This window comes from Podarcis muralis, chromosome 1 (genome assembly GCF_964188315.1).
Source record: "Podarcis muralis chromosome 1, rPodMur119.hap1.1, whole genome shotgun sequence".
In the NCBI taxonomy this organism is placed as follows: Eukaryota; Metazoa; Chordata; class Lepidosauria; order Squamata; family Lacertidae; genus Podarcis; species Podarcis muralis.
This window is the reverse complement of record NC_135655.1, coordinates 21,394,925-21,414,018: the sequence shown is the minus strand read 5'-3', so window position 1 is coordinate 21,414,018 and position 19,094 is coordinate 21,394,925. Positions and strand designations below refer to the sequence as shown.

The following is a 19,094-nucleotide window of genomic DNA, read 5'->3' as shown; positions in this document are numbered from 1 at the left end:
TGCATCCACCTATAAATGAGACATTATCGCATGACGACTTGCTCACAAATTTTAGAAACTCATCGGGGGGGGGGGCGGTTCCTCTTCCTTTTTTTTCAATTACAGTGGACGCTCGGGTTGCGAACGTGATCTGTGTGGGATGCACGTTCGCAACCTGCAGCATTTGCAACCCGCGTCTGCGCATGCGCGGGTTGCGATTCGGCGCTTCTGCACATGCGCAAAGTGCTATTTAGTGCTTCTGCGCATTCACGACTGCCGAAACCCGTTCTGGTACTTCCGGGTTTCGGAGGTCCGCAACCTGAAAAAATGCGACCTGAAGCGGCTGTAACCCGAGGTATGACTGTACACAGAAGCTCCCTGCATTCAGACAGACTTCTGATTCTCAGATATAAGCATGAACTTGACAACCCCCAAAGTAATACTTCGGCGAACACTTGCCTATGATGCGGGTCCATGCTAGTTCTGGGAATGCTAAGCTCTAGAAATCCCTTCATGAGTTCTCTAGGGCATAACATCCCCTCCCTCACATACAAAAAGGCCGGGATGTGAATACATTACATTTCATTCAACATGCACACAAGAGCAGAACCACACCAGAAGACTAAAATGAGATGTGCAGTAGCTAGGGATGGGGGAGAAACTTGGTTGGCTTTGCATTTAAAGGCAAACCCACTAAATCTGCCCTTCTCCACTAAAAAAAGTGAACAGAAAGACAGTGTTCCGAATTTTGCAACCTGGTTCTCCAGCCAAGCAATGGGTTCAATAATTCATTTGTTAAGGTAAAGTGTGTATAAAAAGGCACACATCAGAGAAACAAACTTGCAAAGCTGCTATATATTAGGAGGGGTATGCTTTTCAAAAATGCATATATTTGGTGAAGTTGTAGGCAGAAGTGTTGTTATGTACTGAGCTGAATAGGGTCCAAAATGCAGCAGTCTGATTGGTCCTAGAACAATAGGATCCAAAATGCAGCTGTCTGATTGGTCCTAGAACAATGCAGCAGTATGATTGGTCCGCAGGAGCCACCCAATCCAGCTCCAGGTGGAAGTGAATCCACAACCTGATTGGCCTACAGGAGAATCCCGGAATTAGCCAATCACATGCGGCCCATTGTGTAAATAATGTATATAAAGCAGATATTTTGGGGGAACTTCCATTCCTCACTACTATGAGCTGAATAAAGAGCATTAAATCCACTCTTGACTCCGAGTATTTTTCACTGGCGACGAAGGCGGGATCCCGCTGAGCTGACCGCCACACACAGCAGCACAGCAGCGCCACCTGCCGCAGCGCTGCCTCGCACCATGTATCCAGGTTTCAGCTCTGGGACCCAAGGAACTCAGAATGGCAACCGACAGGAGCTTCTCGCCGTTCAACCCAGCATCAGGAGACTGGTAAGCATCCGCCTCCCATTTCACCTTCCTCCTAGAAGCCAAAGGGGTCACCAACGACGCCAAGAAGAGGGCGATATTTTTCAGCGTCTGCGGAGAGGAGACGTTAGAAATATTGTTCCTTAAAAAACAATAATGGAAGGACTGAAGGGGCACTTTTTGCCGCAGCCCTCGGTGGTGGCTCGTCGAAATGCCTTCTACACAAAGCGGCAAGCCCCTGGGGAAACCATAACTGGTTTGTGACCTCCCTCCACCAAGCCGCCCAGTTCTGCAACTTTTTAGAGTTGGAGAACATGCTTCGTGACCACCTCGTTGGTGACCTGAAGTATGAGAAGCTGCAACGACGCCTCTACGCCAAGAAGGACCTAACGTTCCAGGTCGCTCTGGAGGAGGCCCTGGCAACGGAAGCTGCTGAGAGGTCGACGCAAGAGGCACGGCCGAGCCTGCTGTCCCAACTGAGGATCCACCACGAAGACCTCGCCGACGACTCAGGATCTGACAGGGAGGAGGTGCACTGAGTACAGCAGCACACTCAAGCAGCGCACAGACCACAGCTGCCTCAACGAGAAGGAGGGAACTGCGCAAGCTGGGGGGAAAGTCACGAGAGGAGGACCTGCTGTTTCCGCAACGCAGAGTGCAGAAAATCAGGACACATCGCCTGGGTGTGTCAGGCTCAGCCCACCCGACGCCAGGCATCAGATGACCGATCCATATCAGGAGGAATTTGCACTAAAAGGCTGATGCCTTTTCACCAGGATTTCTTTTTTAGAAAACACATATCACAAATGATGTGCAAATGTGCAGAAAAGAATTTAAGATTGCAGAGAAGAGGAGCCAAAATGGACGGATTTGCCCATTCTTAGTCCAGAGACTATAAAGCTACCGAATTGCACCAATGTTGTGTGTGCAGCCTTCTGTGGCATGCCAAAAGACTCCATCCTGGCTGCCATACAGGGAGTTCAAACTAACACACTTCTCTCAGGGGAAACTCTATTGCAGGGCTGCCTGACCCTTTTCAACCCAAAGGCCACACTGAGTGCTGGCCAAGCCTCCAAGGGTCGCACTGACATGTATCATTTTGTGACACAGTAATTCAGCTTTGGGACGTGGGTGGCGCTGTGGGTTAAACCACACAGCCTAGAACTTGCCGATCAGAAGGTCGGCGGTTCGAATCCCCGCGAAGGGGTGAGCTCCCATTGCTCGGTCCCTGCTCCTGCCAACCTAGCAGTTCGAAAGCACTTCCAAGTGCAAGTAGATAAATAGGTACCGCTCCAGCGGGAAGGTAAACGGCGTTTCCATGCACTGCTCTGGTTCGCCAGAAGCGGCTTAGTCATGCTGGCCACATGACCCGGAAGCTGTACGCCCGGCTCCCTCGGCCAATAAAGAGAGATGAGCGCTACAACCTCAGAGTCGGTCACTACCGGACTTAATGGTCAGGGGTCCCTTTACCTTTACACCTACATATAGAGGGAGTACAGATCTTACAGCATGGTCATCTCAAGAGGGGCTTATTCCCCACAGTAGTGCAGCACTGGAGTCCAAGGCATCTCTCCCAGCTGGCCTTCAGCCAACCAGCCAAGGTCATTCTCGCCTTGTCTCAGCTTTTCCAAGCCTCCTGCCAAAGGACCCAAACTCTTCCTGTGACATCACACCATTACCTTGACAACATTTGAAACAGCCTGTTTCTGTTCACACCTCAGGGAAGGGGCAAAGGAGAGTTCTCTTGCCCTGCCAATGGCCCTCAATGAGCTTGTATTGCTTCTTAATGGCCCTAGCTTGGCCACTTCATTTTGCATAGGCCAGCCCAGGAATTCCTCTGCAGCGTGTATTTGCCCTTCATATCCCAAATAATCAACATCCTGCCATTTATTAATGTCTGCTATTTGGTAAAAGACTCGATGGTCAGGGTTGGTGGGAGTTGTAGTCCAACAACATAGAGGAACACAGATTCACCTTCCCTGGCTCAAAGCGTTTTCTTCTGCCCTTACCTCATGGCCTCTTTGCGCAAAATGCAAGAAGACTAAAAACAAATTGCATCACATTTTGGTTCTCTGCCTTCCTTGGAAAATCCTTGTTTGTTCTGTTTAATGGTTAATCATGAAAACTGGGCATTTGGTGGGTAGAAAATATGCACTAAGAAAAATAGGAGCTGAATGCAAGAAGATTCTTCTGTAAGTATGATGAAGAAGAAGAGTTTGGATTTGATATCCCGCTTTATCACTACCCGAAGGAGTCTCAAAGTGGCTAACATTCTCCTTTCCCTTCCTCCCCCACAACAAACACTCTGTGAGGTGAGTGGGGCTGAGAGACTTCAAAGAAGTGTGACTGGCCCAAGGTCACCCAGCAGCTACAATTGGAGGAGCGGGGAATCTACCACTCTTAACCACCACTCCACACTGTCCACCACTCTTAACCACTACGCCACACTAGCTCACACGTCATATTGTTTATGCTCCTTGCAACGTATCCAGTCTTAGTCCAGGCACTACTTTAGAAGAAGAAGCAGAGTTTGGATTTGATATCCCGCCTTTCACTCCCTTTAAGGAGTCTCAAAGCGGCTAACATTCTCCTTTCCCTTCCTCCCCCACAACAAACACTCTGTGAGGTGAGTGGGGCTGAGAGACTTCAAAGAAGTGATGACTGGCCCAAGGTCACCCAGCAGCTGCATGTGGAGGAGCGGAGACGCGAACCCGGTTCCCCAGATTACGAGACTACCGCTACACCACACTGGCTCTCAGATTAATACACACTGGAAAACACTGACTTATGTTCTTGGCTATGCTTTTCCCATAGCCACAGTCTCGGATTCAATCTGAAATCAAGCAAGGCACTCTCTGTCTGGCTTCCCAGCCTTCAGCTTTTCAGTTTCTAGCTTACATCGCTCCACTCTGGCCTATGTCCTTCTACCAGCCAGCTGAGGGAGGGGGGCTCACCCATTTTTTATCTCTCTCAGAGCCACTCCCTTTGTTTCCTTAATGGCCCGTTACCTCACCAGGAAGCTCCTTGTATATTTTAACACTTCTTGGATCCAGGAATTAGAAGGGTATTGATATAGACCCTACCTGCCCCCACCAAAAAAACCACACCTCATAACAAATGGTTAAGAATGAAGACTTTAACCGAGAAGGAGATATATAAGCATAATTTTTAATAGGCATCAAGACTGGCTTTAAAATGATGCACAAGTGACATATGAACAGGTAAAGCCTCTCCACCCCCCCATCCAGTTTTTACAGATCTAAAACTTTTGTGATCAATCAACAGAGACAGAAATGTAACTTAAATTGAGAGAAAGCTGAATTTGAAAAATCTGTTTAAACAAATGGCAGGCGGCAGAGTTAAACTAAAATATAAAATATCTTTTTAAAAAAAACTTTTATTACATTTTTGAAATTTACAAAGAAAAAATAAAAAGAATAAATTGATCCTAAATTGCATATTCTGAGATAAGAAAAAAATAGTACAAAATACATAGTAGAAATGTTTAAATATCTAAGATAAATAGGACAATGAAAAAGAAAATAGCACAAAAATTAATAAAAAATCAAAACGAAACAGAAAAAATCAAAACGAAACAGAACATTATTTATCCAAAACAACATTATTTAAGGAGTACAAACCATAACTTAAATATTCTATGCACAAAATCCTAAAAAGAAATTACCTTCATACTGGTTTGAGTTTGAGTCCTTTATAAATTTGTTGACTTCCCTCTATCTCTTTGCAGTTTCAACTCAACTATTGCATTTAAATTATCTGTATTTAATTGTTTGTCCGGACACTATGAAAAAAAATCCTTTTCTGTGAAATTAATCTAAACACAGCCAAGTGTTGTTATTGGAACCATATTTTATTAGGTAATTTTTAAAGCAATCCCATTCTTTTTTAACCTTTTCTCCTGAGTTGTTTCATATAAACTCTGTCATTTTGGCGAGTTCTAAGTACTCGCACAACTTTAACTGCCATTTGTCTTTTGTTGATGTTGACTAGTTTTTCCAATATTTTGCTGCTTTCCAGGACTCTGGCTGCTGTTATCGCATAAAGAAACACTCTTTTACTTTTGTTTGGGATGCTTATTGTTAAAATGCCTAATAAAAACTCTTCTGGTTTCTTTAGGGATGCATATTTTAGCTTTTTTATAAAATTCCTTGTAAATCATGTCCCATTTTTTTTTAATTAGGGGACAAGTCCACCACATGTGGAAAAAGGTTCCTTCCTGTTGTTTGCATCTCAAACACTTATTGTTATTAATTTTATTTATTTTGGCTAATTTGGATGGGGTCAGGTACCATCTGTAGGTCATTTTCATAAAATTTTCTTTAATGAGATAGCACACTGTAAATTTTAAGCCCCCCCCGCAGTTCTTCCCATTTTTGCATTTAAACTGGGTATCCGAAATCTTGTGCCCACTTTACCATCACTTCCTTCACTTTCTTCATCTTTCAAATTCCAATCCTATATATATATATATATATATATGCAGGTTTTGGTGTCCTCGGGTATCTTCCCGTGTAAAAGTTGGGGTGTCTAGGCGACGTTTCGACAAGGTCTCACTCGTCATCTTCAGGCTGGTGCTTTCGGCTTCTTGTTACTGGAACAGATCAGGATCTCAGTGTTTGAGTTCCTATAAATACTGTTGAGGAGGTGTGGCCTCCTATGTTCTGGGCAGAGAGGAAGTTCCCAGGCTAGTGTGCCTTTTCTTCTTTTGTTCCTTAATTGCTTGAGGGATATCTTGAGTGATTTCTTGAGTGATATCCTGAGTACCACTTAGGTGGGTCATTAGGTGTGGATTAGTTGCTAAAGCCTTTGTGTCTTGACCTCTTGAACTTTGTGAAGAGTTTTTCTGAGAAGATGGGTGTACTACATTTAGTTGTGCTCTGGCTTGGCTTCGTGTATAGGGGCGAGCTGTGGTTTTGTGGCCTGTGCCAGCCAGATCTGTGTAGGGATTGCAGGGGGGTGCAATCTACGAAAATCTACGAAAGCATATATATATATATATATATATATATATATATATATATATATGCTTTCGTAGATTTTCACGGGTACAGGAATGCAGGTTTTGGTGTCCTCGGGTATCTTCCCGTGTAAAAGTTGGGGTGTCTAGGCGACGTTTCGACGAGGTCTCACTCGTCATCTTCAGGCTGGTGCTTTCGGCTTCTTGTTACTGGAACAGAGCAGGATCTCAGTGTTTGAGTTCCTATAAATACTGTTGAGGAGGTGTGGCCTCCAATGTTTTGGGCAGAGAGGAAGTTCCCAGGCTAGTGTGCCTTTTCTTCTTTTGTTCCTTAATTGCTTGAGGGATATCTTGAGTGATTTCTTGAGTGATATCCTGAGTACCACTCTAATCCACACCTAATGACCCACCTAAGTGGTACTCAGGATATCACTCAAGAAATCACTCAAGATATCCCTCAAGCAATTAAGGAACAAAAGAAGAAAAGGCACACTAGCCTGGGAACTTCCTCTCTGCCCAAAACATTGGAGGCCACACCTCCTCAACAGTATTTATAGGAACTCAAACACTGAGATCCTGCTCTGTTCCAGTAACAAGAAGCCGAAAGCACCAGCCTGAAGATGACGAGTGAGACCTCGTCGAAACGTCGCCTAGACACCCCAACTTTTACACGGGAAGATACCCGAGGACACCAAAACCTGCATATATATATATATATATATATGAGATAATATCTTTTTGATAATATCTTTCTATTATTTAATAATAATTCTTTCTCTAAATCTGATATTTTTGTATCAAATCCATTCTTTTTTTGTCTATTTTAAAGATTTCATTTAGATGATAATATTGTAACCAACTTATATCTGTCTCTTTTAGTTCTTCATATTTCTTAAGTTTCAAGTTGGTTGTTTTCTTCCTCTAATATTTCCTTATATGTTAGCCAATTGTTTTCCTAAAAAATATAAGAGATCTTATCAAACTGTCTAAAAAAAGAGGGAAATGTTTATAAACTAAAATAAAATGGAATAAAAACTTGTGAAGGATTAATCCAGAAGAGGTGCTATGCATTGGCAAGAGGTTCATGCTTTTCCAGAACATTGCAATCTGTTCATTTGTTCATTCATTTTTAATTTCTCCAATCCATCTGAAAATGTTGGGGCGACCTATCTGCTAAAAAATATTCTGTTGGGCAATGCAATTTTATTATGTACTGTATAGATGTTCTTAAACTTTGTGGTTGTTATCTATAATGCGATGACTTTGTTTTCAAAGTCTGTTGGTTTTATCGGTATCTTCTTAAAAGAAAAAAAATTGACTATTTTACGGAAACCACTTACAGATTTATTTATGGATTAAACCATGTATAGACTTTGTAAAATAAATCTGTACTCTTATGTGAGGGAGGGGCATGACCACCCCTTGTGCAGAGTGTTGCCCGGGAGGATGAATATGCAAATGAGGAGCCTGGCAAGCTGGAACTGCGGGTGGAGGGACGTTATGAGACCCGACAAGGAGACAGTGCCTTATGACAGATGCAAAAGCAGTGAAGGAGAGATCGCAGAAGGCTTGAGAGGAGCTGGCTGGGAGACTGACTAAGCAAATGGAGGGAGGGAGGTTGGGGCAAAACAGATGGAGGATCACTGGAGTTGTGCAAGGAAGGTGGGGGAAAGACAGGGAAGTGAGAAGAGAAGAGAAGAGAAGAGAAGAGAAGAGGAGTTGCAGTGTAGTAACAGGAAACTAAGGAAGATGTTAAGGAGACAGGCTGCCAAGGAGGCTAGAAAAGACAGGGAAGTGAGAAGAGAAGAGGAGAGGAGAGGAGAGGAGAGGAGAGGAGAGGAGTTGCAGTGTAGTAACAGGAAACTAAGGAAGATGTTAAGGAGACAGGCTGCCAAGGAGGCTAGAAAAGACAGGGAAGTGGGAGGTGATGCAGTCAGATTGCAGGGGGGTTGTTCCTGCCTCTGTGGTGAACCAAAGGAACAGCAACACACAGCGAAGTCTTAAATTTTTATTCTATGCTGGAGCAGTTCCTCATCCGTTGATCACCATCCCTGGTGAAGCATCTCAGACTCCCTCGCTATTAACATTCAGGAGGAATATAAAAACCTTCTTGCTCCCTCTTGCTTACTCACCCCGGCAACCTTGGGATTATTAATTGTGAAGGTATGTGGCTTTTTAAAAGGGGACTTCTTAATTGCTTTTAAATGTTTTGCTTTGAACTGTGTAGTTTTGGCTATGGTGTATGTTGTCTTGGATTTCTCTGAGAGGAAGGGCAGGATAGAAATTGTATTAGTGGCAGTATTAGTCTGAGGGGAGCTGACTGCTTTAAGGAGGTTATTCAAATTGTTTTTAGAAGTTGTTTTTTTTTGGAAAAGAAATAAGTTTGAATAGTATTGTTTCAATATTGGTGTGTTTGGCTGGGGCCGGTGGGAGCTGTTGTCCTACAACGTCTTGAGGGCACCAGGTTGGCAAAGGTTGGTCTATGCCAACTGCCCATGGCCCTCCAGAGTTCCTGCCTGGGCGTCTCTCCCAGCCCCACCCGGAGATGCCAGGGATTAAGCTTGGCAGCTTCTGCATTCAAAGCAGATGTTCTGCCATTGAGCTACCGACCTACACTGTAGGCTGGTGAGGAAGAGAGAACACGGGAAACTGCCCAATATTGAGCCCACTCACTGGCCCCAGCACCATCAACACTAACTGGCAGGGTTCATGAAAAGTCTGCATTTGAATCGCGTACATTTCGGGTGTAGTTTCTGCATAAAAATGACAGAGGGATGCTGGGAGTTAGAAACATAGGAAGCTGCCTTATACCGAGCCAGACCATTGGTCCATCTCACTCAGTGTTGTCTACACTGACTGGCAGCTGCTCTTCAGGGTTCCAGGCAGGAGTGTTTCCCAGTCCTTTCTGGAGACACCAGGGTTTGAACCTGGGACCTGGCAAAGCAGATGCTCTATCACTGAACGCCTTTCCCCAAAAGTTGATTGAGTCTGTCCATCTATCTCAGAGCTTTCCGAAGTGTGTGTCGCAACACGTTAAGTGTGTCGGCTGCAGTGTGTAGGTGTGTTGCACTTCCCTTCACTTCTCCTGAGGCTGGGAAGGGATTCGTTTCACCTCTGGTTTGCTAGTAAAACTGAATTAAAAACATTTAACATTTATTTGACTTAACATTTCTAAAAGCGGTTTTCTATAAAGAAGACATCACCATAACTTGTTGGAGTTACACATTGTCTGCCATATCGATTTGCTGTTGTTTAGGGAGAGAGCTGTTTAAAAGGTAAAGGCAACGGAGACAGGCAAATTGTTCTTCCTGTCCCCAGTTGAAGAATTTCCCTAGCGCCGAAATGTTTCAGGCTCCTGTTTCAGCAAAAAAATAAACTTGCTTCTTTCTGAATCATTTCAAACAGATCCATTGGGCTTACTCCTTTTTTCTCTTGCTCCAACTCAACATTCTGAACCCAGGGTTAGCTACAATTGCATCCATTATGCAGAGCATGTTAGCTGCCTCCATTGGTGGATACTTAAATGGCAGTGGTGATGGCAGCCTCGCCAGCTACTCTCCTTCAACCCTCTCTCTGGTGTTTCCCATCTGGTGGAAGACAGAGCTGTGTTTACCACATGACCAGGCTTTCACCCGCCCAAACTAGCCTGCAGCCCTGAGGCGTGATGGTGGGTGCCAGTTTTGAAGGAAGATTCAAAGTGTCAGGCTTTTGTTTGTAAAAGGATAACTGGTGTCATCTCGCTCCTCGTTACTTGATCCCGCAGAAATTATAGGGACCCTGAGAGTCATGCCTGGTTCTGTGGAGCTTTTATTTTTTTAGAAGCAGGCATTGTTACAGGATTCAGCATTAACCACTGAAACAGAGATCTCTTTCCATAGCCAGAAACATGCTGCAGGCAACAAATGGTGTAAGAAATATAGTCTACAAGATCACAATATTTTCAAATCATTTTATTCCAGCAGTGATTTGTGCTCATTGCCTTATTTAATTTCAAAGCAAATCGGATAACACTACTGGGGTTAGGCTAGTACAAAGTGAGGAAATCCATGTTTTAAAGATCAGGGGAAATTGCAATGGGAAATTTCGATCTGATCACGTACTCATTTTTCAGTCGGGTTCACAATTTTCCCTAAGAAGAGGGCACTGTGTGTTTTCTTTTCCATAATTAGAAAGAGGTAGGGTCTGTTGATCTTAAAGATAGGATTAGGAGCAAGACGTTCAAACTGTGGTGAAAACTTTATAACTGTGACTCCGGCGGCTTCAGTGCCACCCTCATGAATGTCCACGACAGCCTTGTGAATGGCCTGGAGGGAAATAGTGACACATTACTTGTCTTCATATGTGATGGAGGAAAGCCTACCATAACATGTGTGCTGGATGGGTAACTACCTCTGTCTTCCATGTAAATATCCAAAAGTTCCAGGTGACTCTGGGTTCTAGGATTATGAATGGTAAAATCTTCCCTCTTTCCCCCTTCTCCACCTCTGCCATGCCCCTTATTTACCTCCATTCTCCCTGCCCCTGCAAACAAACAGAGAGTTCCTCTACCCCCACAATCCTTTTAGATGCCCTTTTCTGAACTACCATGTCACCTCTTATTTATTTGCTTTCATTGTCTCCTATGGCTCAGTTGGTTAGAGCCTGGTGCTGATAATGCCAAGCTTGCAGGTTCGATCCCCGCATGCGACAGCTGCATTGCAGTTGGTTGGACTAGATGATCCTGACGGTTCCTTCCAACTCTACAGTTCTACAATTCTATAGGCCGTTGCTTTACCCTATAATTGTTTCAGATGGCCTTTTCCGAACTATTTCCTACTCTACAGTGTTCTGTTTAAGGTGTGGTGATTTGAATTGTACGTAGTATTCCAAATGTCTTGGCAACATAGATTAAGAAAAATGCATTGCCATCACACCCACAAGACGACTCAGGACACAAACGTATGGAAGAAAGGGTATATGTATTTTTTAAAATATAATGATTCTGAAGACCTCCAGAATAAGGAATCCACATTAACCAAAACAAAGTATAGTCTGGGCATGGAAGCTACCTAATGCAGGAGGGATGAAAGCTCTCCTTATTCCTGGGCATGTTTACATGCATTGCCTGAGGCGATGGAGACAAAGATTGGAAACAATCATCCCCCTTCGCTCTGAACACCTTGGGTATATGAATTTGACAAGTAACCTCCACCTTGGCATTCATCCTAATGCACATGCCGAGTGAAAGGGCACAAATAATAATAGTAGCAATAATAATGCCCACAACCTGATCATCTCTCATGAAATGCTTGTATAAGACAGCAATATTCAGGAACAGACCCCCTCACATACTTACTTTGGAAACATACAGATCGGGCTTTGGCCCACAACCAGATCATCTCTCATGAAATGCCTTTCTAAAGTGCTTGTATAAGACAGCAATATTCAGGAGCAGACCCCCTCACATACTTACTTTGGAAACATACAGATTGGGTTTACTGGTAATTCCAGACAGGTCAGCATTCTCGTCGCTAAAGACATCAGTCACACCCATTCTCTGCAATGTGTCTTTGACATCATAGGATCCAGAAATGGAAATTTTTGGAAGGTACAGGTCCATTTCTCTGATTAACACATGGATAGCAAAATCCAAACATTAAATTATGAGCGCAAATAATTTTGTTTAGATTACCTCCAGAAGTGCACATAACATTGGTATGTACAATTAAACAGGGACAAATAGTGGATTTGTATGCTGGTGTATCAATAGCAGGGTGGTTTCTTTACTCACCTTCTGCTTCTGTTATTTGTCTTCTATAGGAGTCTTTCCTAACCTAGTGCCATCCAGATGTTTGAGACTGAAATTGCCATCAACTTTAGTTAGCTCATGATGGGCAGTCCAATCTGGAAGGCGCCAGGTTGGGGGAGGCTGCACTTTAGCATCAAGGAGGACCAAACCTGGAGGAGAAATGGAGGTTATGAAGAACTGACCTCCATACGATGGATTTTTACTTGGAGCCTGCTGACTCAGGAATGTCAAATTTCTATAGCAGAAGAGCCAAATTCCTCATGCAATGGATCTCTGGGAGCCACACCCCTAATATTTCACCCCAAAGCACACTTCAAACTTAATTTGTTCCAAAACAAGACATTTATATTAAATTTAAAATATAAACAAATTGGTTGTGTGTGTATGTTTATTGTATATATCGGTGGCTTACTGCAACTTCTGGAGAAGATGATCAAGAGGGTTGAGGCCAAACAACTGCAGACCTTTGTAGATGGGACTCTATAATCCCTGCATCTCTCTCCTTTAATTCCTATAGTTCCAGAGGTGTCTTTTATATCATATGAAAGCTCACATATAATGAGGAACTTAATGATTAAGAGAATATTGTGAAAATGGAATAAGCTGTCACGTGAATGCTGCCTACGACTATGCTTACTAGATGGATCAATGGTCTGACTTATAATAATAATAATAATAATTTATTATTTGTACCCCGCCCATCTGGCTGGGTTTCCCCAGCCACTCTGGGCGGCTTCCAACAAAGATGAAAGATACACTAAAATGTCACATATTAAAAACTTCCCTGAACAGGGCTGCCTTCAGATGTCTTCTGAATGTCAGGTAGATGTTTATCGCTTTGACATCTGATGGGAGGGCGTTCCACAGGGCGGGCGCCACTACCGAGAAGGCCCTCTGTCTTGTTCCCTGTAACTTGGCCTCTCGCAGTGAGGGAACCGCCAGAAGGCCCTCGGAGCCGGACCTCAGTGTCCGGGCAGAACGATGGGGGAGGAGACGCTCCTTCAGACTTGGGATAAGCAGCTTCCTATGTATCCAAGTTAGGTTTCAAAACTGTTGATTCTTGTCCTGTACTATAAAGGCAGGGACGCGGGTGGCGTCAGAGCCTAGGACTTGCTGATCAGAAGGTCGGCGGTTCGAATCCCCACGACGGGGTAAGCTCCCATTGCTCAGTCCCAGCTCCTGCCAACCTAGCAGTTCGAAAGCACGTCCAAGTGCAAGTAGATAAAGAGGTACCACTCCGGCGGGAAGGTAAACGGCGTTTCCGTGAGCTGCTCTGGTTTGCCAGAAGCGGCTTAGTCATGCTGGCCACATGACCTGGAAACTGTACTCGGCCAATAAAGTGAGATGAGCGCCTCAACCCCAGAGTCGGTCACGACTGGACCTAATGATCATGGGTCCCTTTTTACTATAAAGGCATCATCTATAATAAAGGTAGCACTGTGCCAAACCCCACGCACATTCCCCAAAATTCCTCATCCCTTGAGAAATTGAGGGTGTTTCTTTATGATTAATTCTCATGGCCTGCTTGTAAAACAGGAGTGGGAAACCTCTGGTTGATTATATGTTTTGGACTACAACTCCCATCCTCCCTGACCATTGACTGTGCTGGCTGGGGCTGATGGGAGTTGTAGTCCAACAATATCTTGAGGGCTACAGGGTTTTCCCCCCCTGTTGTAAAAGATAGTAAGAAAAAGGGCACAAATATCCACACTTCCATCCTCATGAAATGCCGCATAATGTCTCCTCCCACCTTCTCCGCTGCTCTTTTTCTTTGGGTGGTGGTGGTAGTTTTGTTTTGCCCTCTCTCCCCAAAATGGCCAAAGGAGAAATGCCATGGAATATCAGCTCAACAGCAGCAACATTTTAATTACAGCACATAGGAGACTTACTCGTATATGAAGGATCTTTTACATCTATCCAGAAATTCCATGCTCAAGCCATCCTCCACCTGCTTCATTTTCCCTTCATCTGGCAGAATGAACCATGCGCTGGCATCTCCTTTGTATGGAATTTCCACCACTGAGCAAGACAGCTCGTCATCATGGAGGAAGTTGTAATAGCCATTTTGATACATTAGGTTGACTTTCACAGTTGTATTTGCATCTACAAAAAAATCTTCTTCCTTTGTAAAGCGAGTGTCGAAAGGATATATCCAATGGGCTTTGAAGGGAGAAAAGAAAAGAAAAGTTCCAAGAACCGAGTAAATGGATCGTGAAATTCACCAGGGCAATAGAGGACAATCTTTTTAAGCCTAAGGGCTTCAATTTCTCCTGGGAAATTTTCCAAGGACAACATGCCAATGGTGGGTTGGGGCCAGAGGTATAAATGCTCAGAGAAAGACTTCCCCACCGGTCTCTCTATCCTTGATCCAGGGAATCAGGAGGTATTGCCACACCTCAAGGACACATTCCTGCCATGCAAATGCATGGAGGATGTGGAACAGGAAGGCTGAGGGATGCAGCCTGGGGGATACAATTCTCTGATAGGCTGAGGGATGCAGCCTTAGGGATTCTCTGTGTTGAAGAAAATACAGAGCAGGGTCAGTGGGAGACATGACCCTGAGGAAGGGAGTATGGTCTGGGAAGAGTCCCAAGGAATGGATAGCGAAGTCTGGAGGAGAAGTTTCCTACCCCTACACTAGCAAAGCAAAGGTAAGCACAGATCACATTTTATTGTCCATTAGAAGTATCCCTGCTTCCATGTTGACCCTCTGTGATGTTGAACAAGCTGAAAGACCCAACACATAAACCAACATAAAAGAATGGGGAAGTCTCTCTACCCCCCATTTCTTTAATTAAAAAACCCCCTATGATTCCATGCTATGACTTTCATTCTACCTCAAAACCAAAACTCCCCTTAATTACTGGTAATTTTATTACACCTGCCTGTGTGCCTGTATGGCTGTTAATTTGCATCTACAAAACCCTTTTTATTCTGAGGATGCCTGAAGATTCTTTTTTCTTTTATACCAGTATTGCAATTACAAAAGTCAGTGGCAGAGCAAAGGAGATTAGAAGATGCCTGGAGATTTTTTTTACAAACCCCCAATTTATTCATCTTTCTTTCAACTTACCTTTGAAGAAGATGTAGTTCAGTAAAACCATCACAGTCACTGGATCAAGCTCATCAACTGCATGGGGTATTTTCCCATGAGTTTTGGCCTGCACATAATCATTTATTTGGGTTTTAGCTGCCAATGAATTCTGGAAGTTGGATGAAAAGGCTTCAGCTCCATACAAGGTTTTGACATCTTCCAGGAATTTTGGGAGTATTTTCAGTGGCTCATCTATGAATAAGGCATTCCCTGTGTTAATCAGGGCCTTGTTGTTTGGATCATTCAGGGCACTGATGAGCTGATGGAATCCTTTGTGTATTTTGTGCTCTTCAGTCTCTGAAAGATTAAAAGCAAGTCCTTTGTAAATTTGGCTTTGTGTTTCAGATTTGGCACCCAGCGTCAGTGCTGCAAAAGTGCTGGAGATGCTGACTGGAGAGAAGAAAATATTTTTGGCAACTTCACCTAAAGCTATTTGTTTGTGGAATCTAAATGCAAAGTTGGCATTACTGGGAGCAATCTCATGAGCGTACGTCAAGTTCTGACCCTGTTCTTCTTCCACAGAAGGATGTGGGTGTTCAAATATCATTTTATCTCCATGACCCTCAGAGTCCTTAGGCTGTCCTGGGACGTGGTGACAGTGAACTTGGAGAACACTCAGTAGTAAGGAGAGGGAGATTAAGGCCTTCATTCGGATTGGTAAGTATTCTTCGACAATGAAAATATCCTACAAACAGTTAAAGACTCATTTTTAATCAAATTATTCTGTTCAACTCTGTTTAAAAGACAGGGTTTTGTTCAAGAATTCAACTCACTGGACATGAAATAGTGGGTTGTGCTAGTAATTCGCACAACATATTTCATCCATGGAGCATGTGAATAGAATAAGACATTTCAAAAGTTAGATATGCTGTTTTGGTAGGACAATGACATTTTGATAAAATGTTATTTCCATTTTTTAAAAGAAAAACTATTAAGTTATTCTGAATATAAAACATCTTTATGTTTCTGTTTCCTAACGCGCATTTTAGAATGATCATAATGCATTTAATGTTTTCATTTAAAATATATGTTAGCATCATTATCAAATCATCTTCCGCCAAGTAAAAACCATTTGATTTTTCAGAACATATCAATAGAACTCTGCCATTTACTTCAGTGGGACTTGAGAAATATCATCTGTCCCATATTTACCTACCCAGCAAATATATTTCACCTGTCTTGTGAATAGTGCAGTTGAATAAACATGTCACATTTTTAGAAGCTGGATCCAAGGTTTTTTTCTTTTTTCTTTTGTTTTATTAAAAAACAGCAAGTCTGCATTGTGCCCAGTCTTTTTCTATAACATGAGGAATATCCAGCTTGTGCCCTGGCCGCATACTGGTTAACGTCCCGTGTTGGGACTGGGCTCTCTCTGGTTGCACTGTGCCACATTCTGCGGAACTTTCGAGCTTCCAGTTTGGGGTTAAATGTGCCCTACTCAGGTTGGAAAAATTCCCATGAAAACATGCATTTTGAGATATTGCATCCCAAATGGTGATCTCTACAGAATAAAAAAGTATCCAGCCCAATCAACAAAGAATGTTGGTAGTGGTTAATATTTTTGTTACATGTGTGCCTGAGTTAATAGGTGCACTTTGTCATTCTGACGGTCATGTTTTGCATCCCTGATTTTGTGATAAACCAAAGTCAGTGAGAATGGATAGGAAGGTGGGGGAAGAGAGAAAATGGATGAAGACTCTTGTACTGCCCTGTTCCCATGCATAAATTTCAATAAAACATAAACAGAAAAAGAAAAATGCATATCATACTTACAGAATTCTCCAAACGACACTATATTGGTCTATGCGACTCCTTTGTTAGTTATGCACCAGACTTATATAATACTTAGTCTTTAGCATTAACCATTAAGCAGAACAAACATGGATTATCAAAGGGTACAGAGAGCACAATGTGAAGCAATGGATTTTCAAGTGGTCTCTAAACTTTGCACAATGGTATCAGCAGCCAAGATAAGGGGTCCTTTGAATGGCCTACAAACCTGATGGCACCAAGCCATCTTGTAGCCCTGAGTCTCCACTCATACTCTCCCAAGTTTTCACAGGTGGAAATAGCTACATTTCCTCATCTCTTTCAGTTTCAGGTCAGGGTATGGGGATCCTCAGGCCTCTCTGTCTGGGCCCCCAAACTCTCTCCATGCTGCTCTCCATACTTCTCTCCCCACAGGATGTATTCTTCCCTCTCACCGCCTGTTTTCTTGAGTGTTTTTGCTTGGCAAGAATATGTCCATGAACTCTGATAATGCATCCTGTTTATCTAAGTGGAGGTCAGAGCGGGTTGTAGAAACTACCCTACTGTACAAAGGTAAAATTTACATTTGTCTGTCTATTCACTTTTGCTCAGTGCTTTTTCTATATATATATATATATAGAAGGAACACCACTCAGACCTATAGTCAGCTCCATAGGCTCACCTCTACAAAATCTCGCTAAATTTCTCGCCAAGCAACTTCAGCCCTATGCAGAATCCATCTCTTCACACGTTCCAAACTCCTTCCAGTTCATAGAAACAATAAAGAAGCAAAACCTACATCCCAATGACCTACTTGTGAGCTTCGATGTTGTATCTCTCTTCACACAAGTGCCCATTAATGAAGCCTTGACAGCCATTCAAAACAAATACAATCCCCCCGAATACATCTTGGACCTGACCAACCACTGCCTAACCAACACGTACTTCATCCACAATGGACAAAGATACAAACAGATAGAAGGAGCACCTATGGGATCTCCCCTCTCACCGGTCATCGCAAACCTGTACATGGAACACTTTGAAACCAATGCTTTAGACAAGTCAGAACACAAACCCAAACTTTGGCTCAGATATGTTGACGACACCTTTGTAATTTGGCCACACGGGAAGGAAAAACTGGACAGCTTCCTCACACATCTCAACAGCCTACACCCCAAAATACAATTCACTATGGAAATAGAAGCCAACAACCAACTTCCCTTCCTTGACGTCCTAATCTACAAAAAACCTGATGGCTCCCTAGGACACACTATCTACCGGAAAAAAACACACACCAACCGCTACTTACATGCACAATCTCACCACCACCCTGCACAAATAAACTCCGTAGCCAAGACCCTCATCTCCAGAACCAAACGCCTGGCTGACAAAGACCACTTGACAACTGAGTTACAGAATCTCTCAAATGTGTTAATTGCCAATGGATACCAGCAAAACAGGGTTACGAAGCTAATCCAAAAAGAAACACCCCCCAAAAACCAAGACACAGAAGAAAACAATGGCATGGCCCTCCTTCCTTATATCAAGGGCACTACAGATAAAATTAGCAAAATCCTCCATAAACACAATATCAAAACAGCCTTTTGCGCCAACCAAAAAATAGCCAATATCCTCAGAAACCCCAAGGATAAAATCCAGTTGGAAAACCAAGGGGTCTATGAAATACCCTGCAAAGTCTGCCCAGCCACGTACATTGGACAAACAAACAGACGAATAAATGCACGTATCGCAGAACACAAGAATGCCGTCAAAAAAGAAGAAAAAACTTCCTCTCTTTTCCAACACATGAAAGAAACAGGACACGAAATTAATTTTGCAGATTCCAAATTGCTCTCTAACATGGAACATCACCACAAGAGAATAATCATGGAAGCCATCGAGATAGAGAAACACCCTCACAACATGAACAAGCGTGACGACACATCCCGCTTGCCAGACATCTGGAAATTAGCCCTCCCCACAAAAACTGACACCAGATCCAGAGGCACACAGAACGCCATCACCAATCAACCACACCAGACCCAAACCCAGACCCTCTCCACAGATAAATTACAGACACCATCCAGTAGCCAAACCATGGTGGCACCTCCGGAT

General features: G+C 43.3%; 1 protein-coding gene across 1 annotated transcript; it reads right to left on the bottom strand.

Moving 5' to 3' along the window:
* Positions 1-10,282: 10,282 nt before the first annotated feature.
* On the bottom strand, positions 10,283-17,128 carry LOC114581407 (alpha-1-antitrypsin-like). The gene is made up of 5 exons (XM_077924434.1): positions 17,004-17,128; positions 15,210-15,915; positions 14,026-14,296; positions 11,801-11,951; positions 10,283-10,652 (listed from the first exon to the last, which is right to left on the bottom strand). Exons 2-5 carry the CDS (start codon positions 15,877-15,879, stop codon positions 10,449-10,451), a joined length of 1,296 nt encoding a protein of 431 aa, XP_077780560.1. The 5' UTR covers positions 15,880-15,915; positions 17,004-17,128; the 3' UTR covers positions 10,283-10,448.
* Between the last annotated feature and the right edge of the window lie 1,966 nt (positions 17,129-19,094).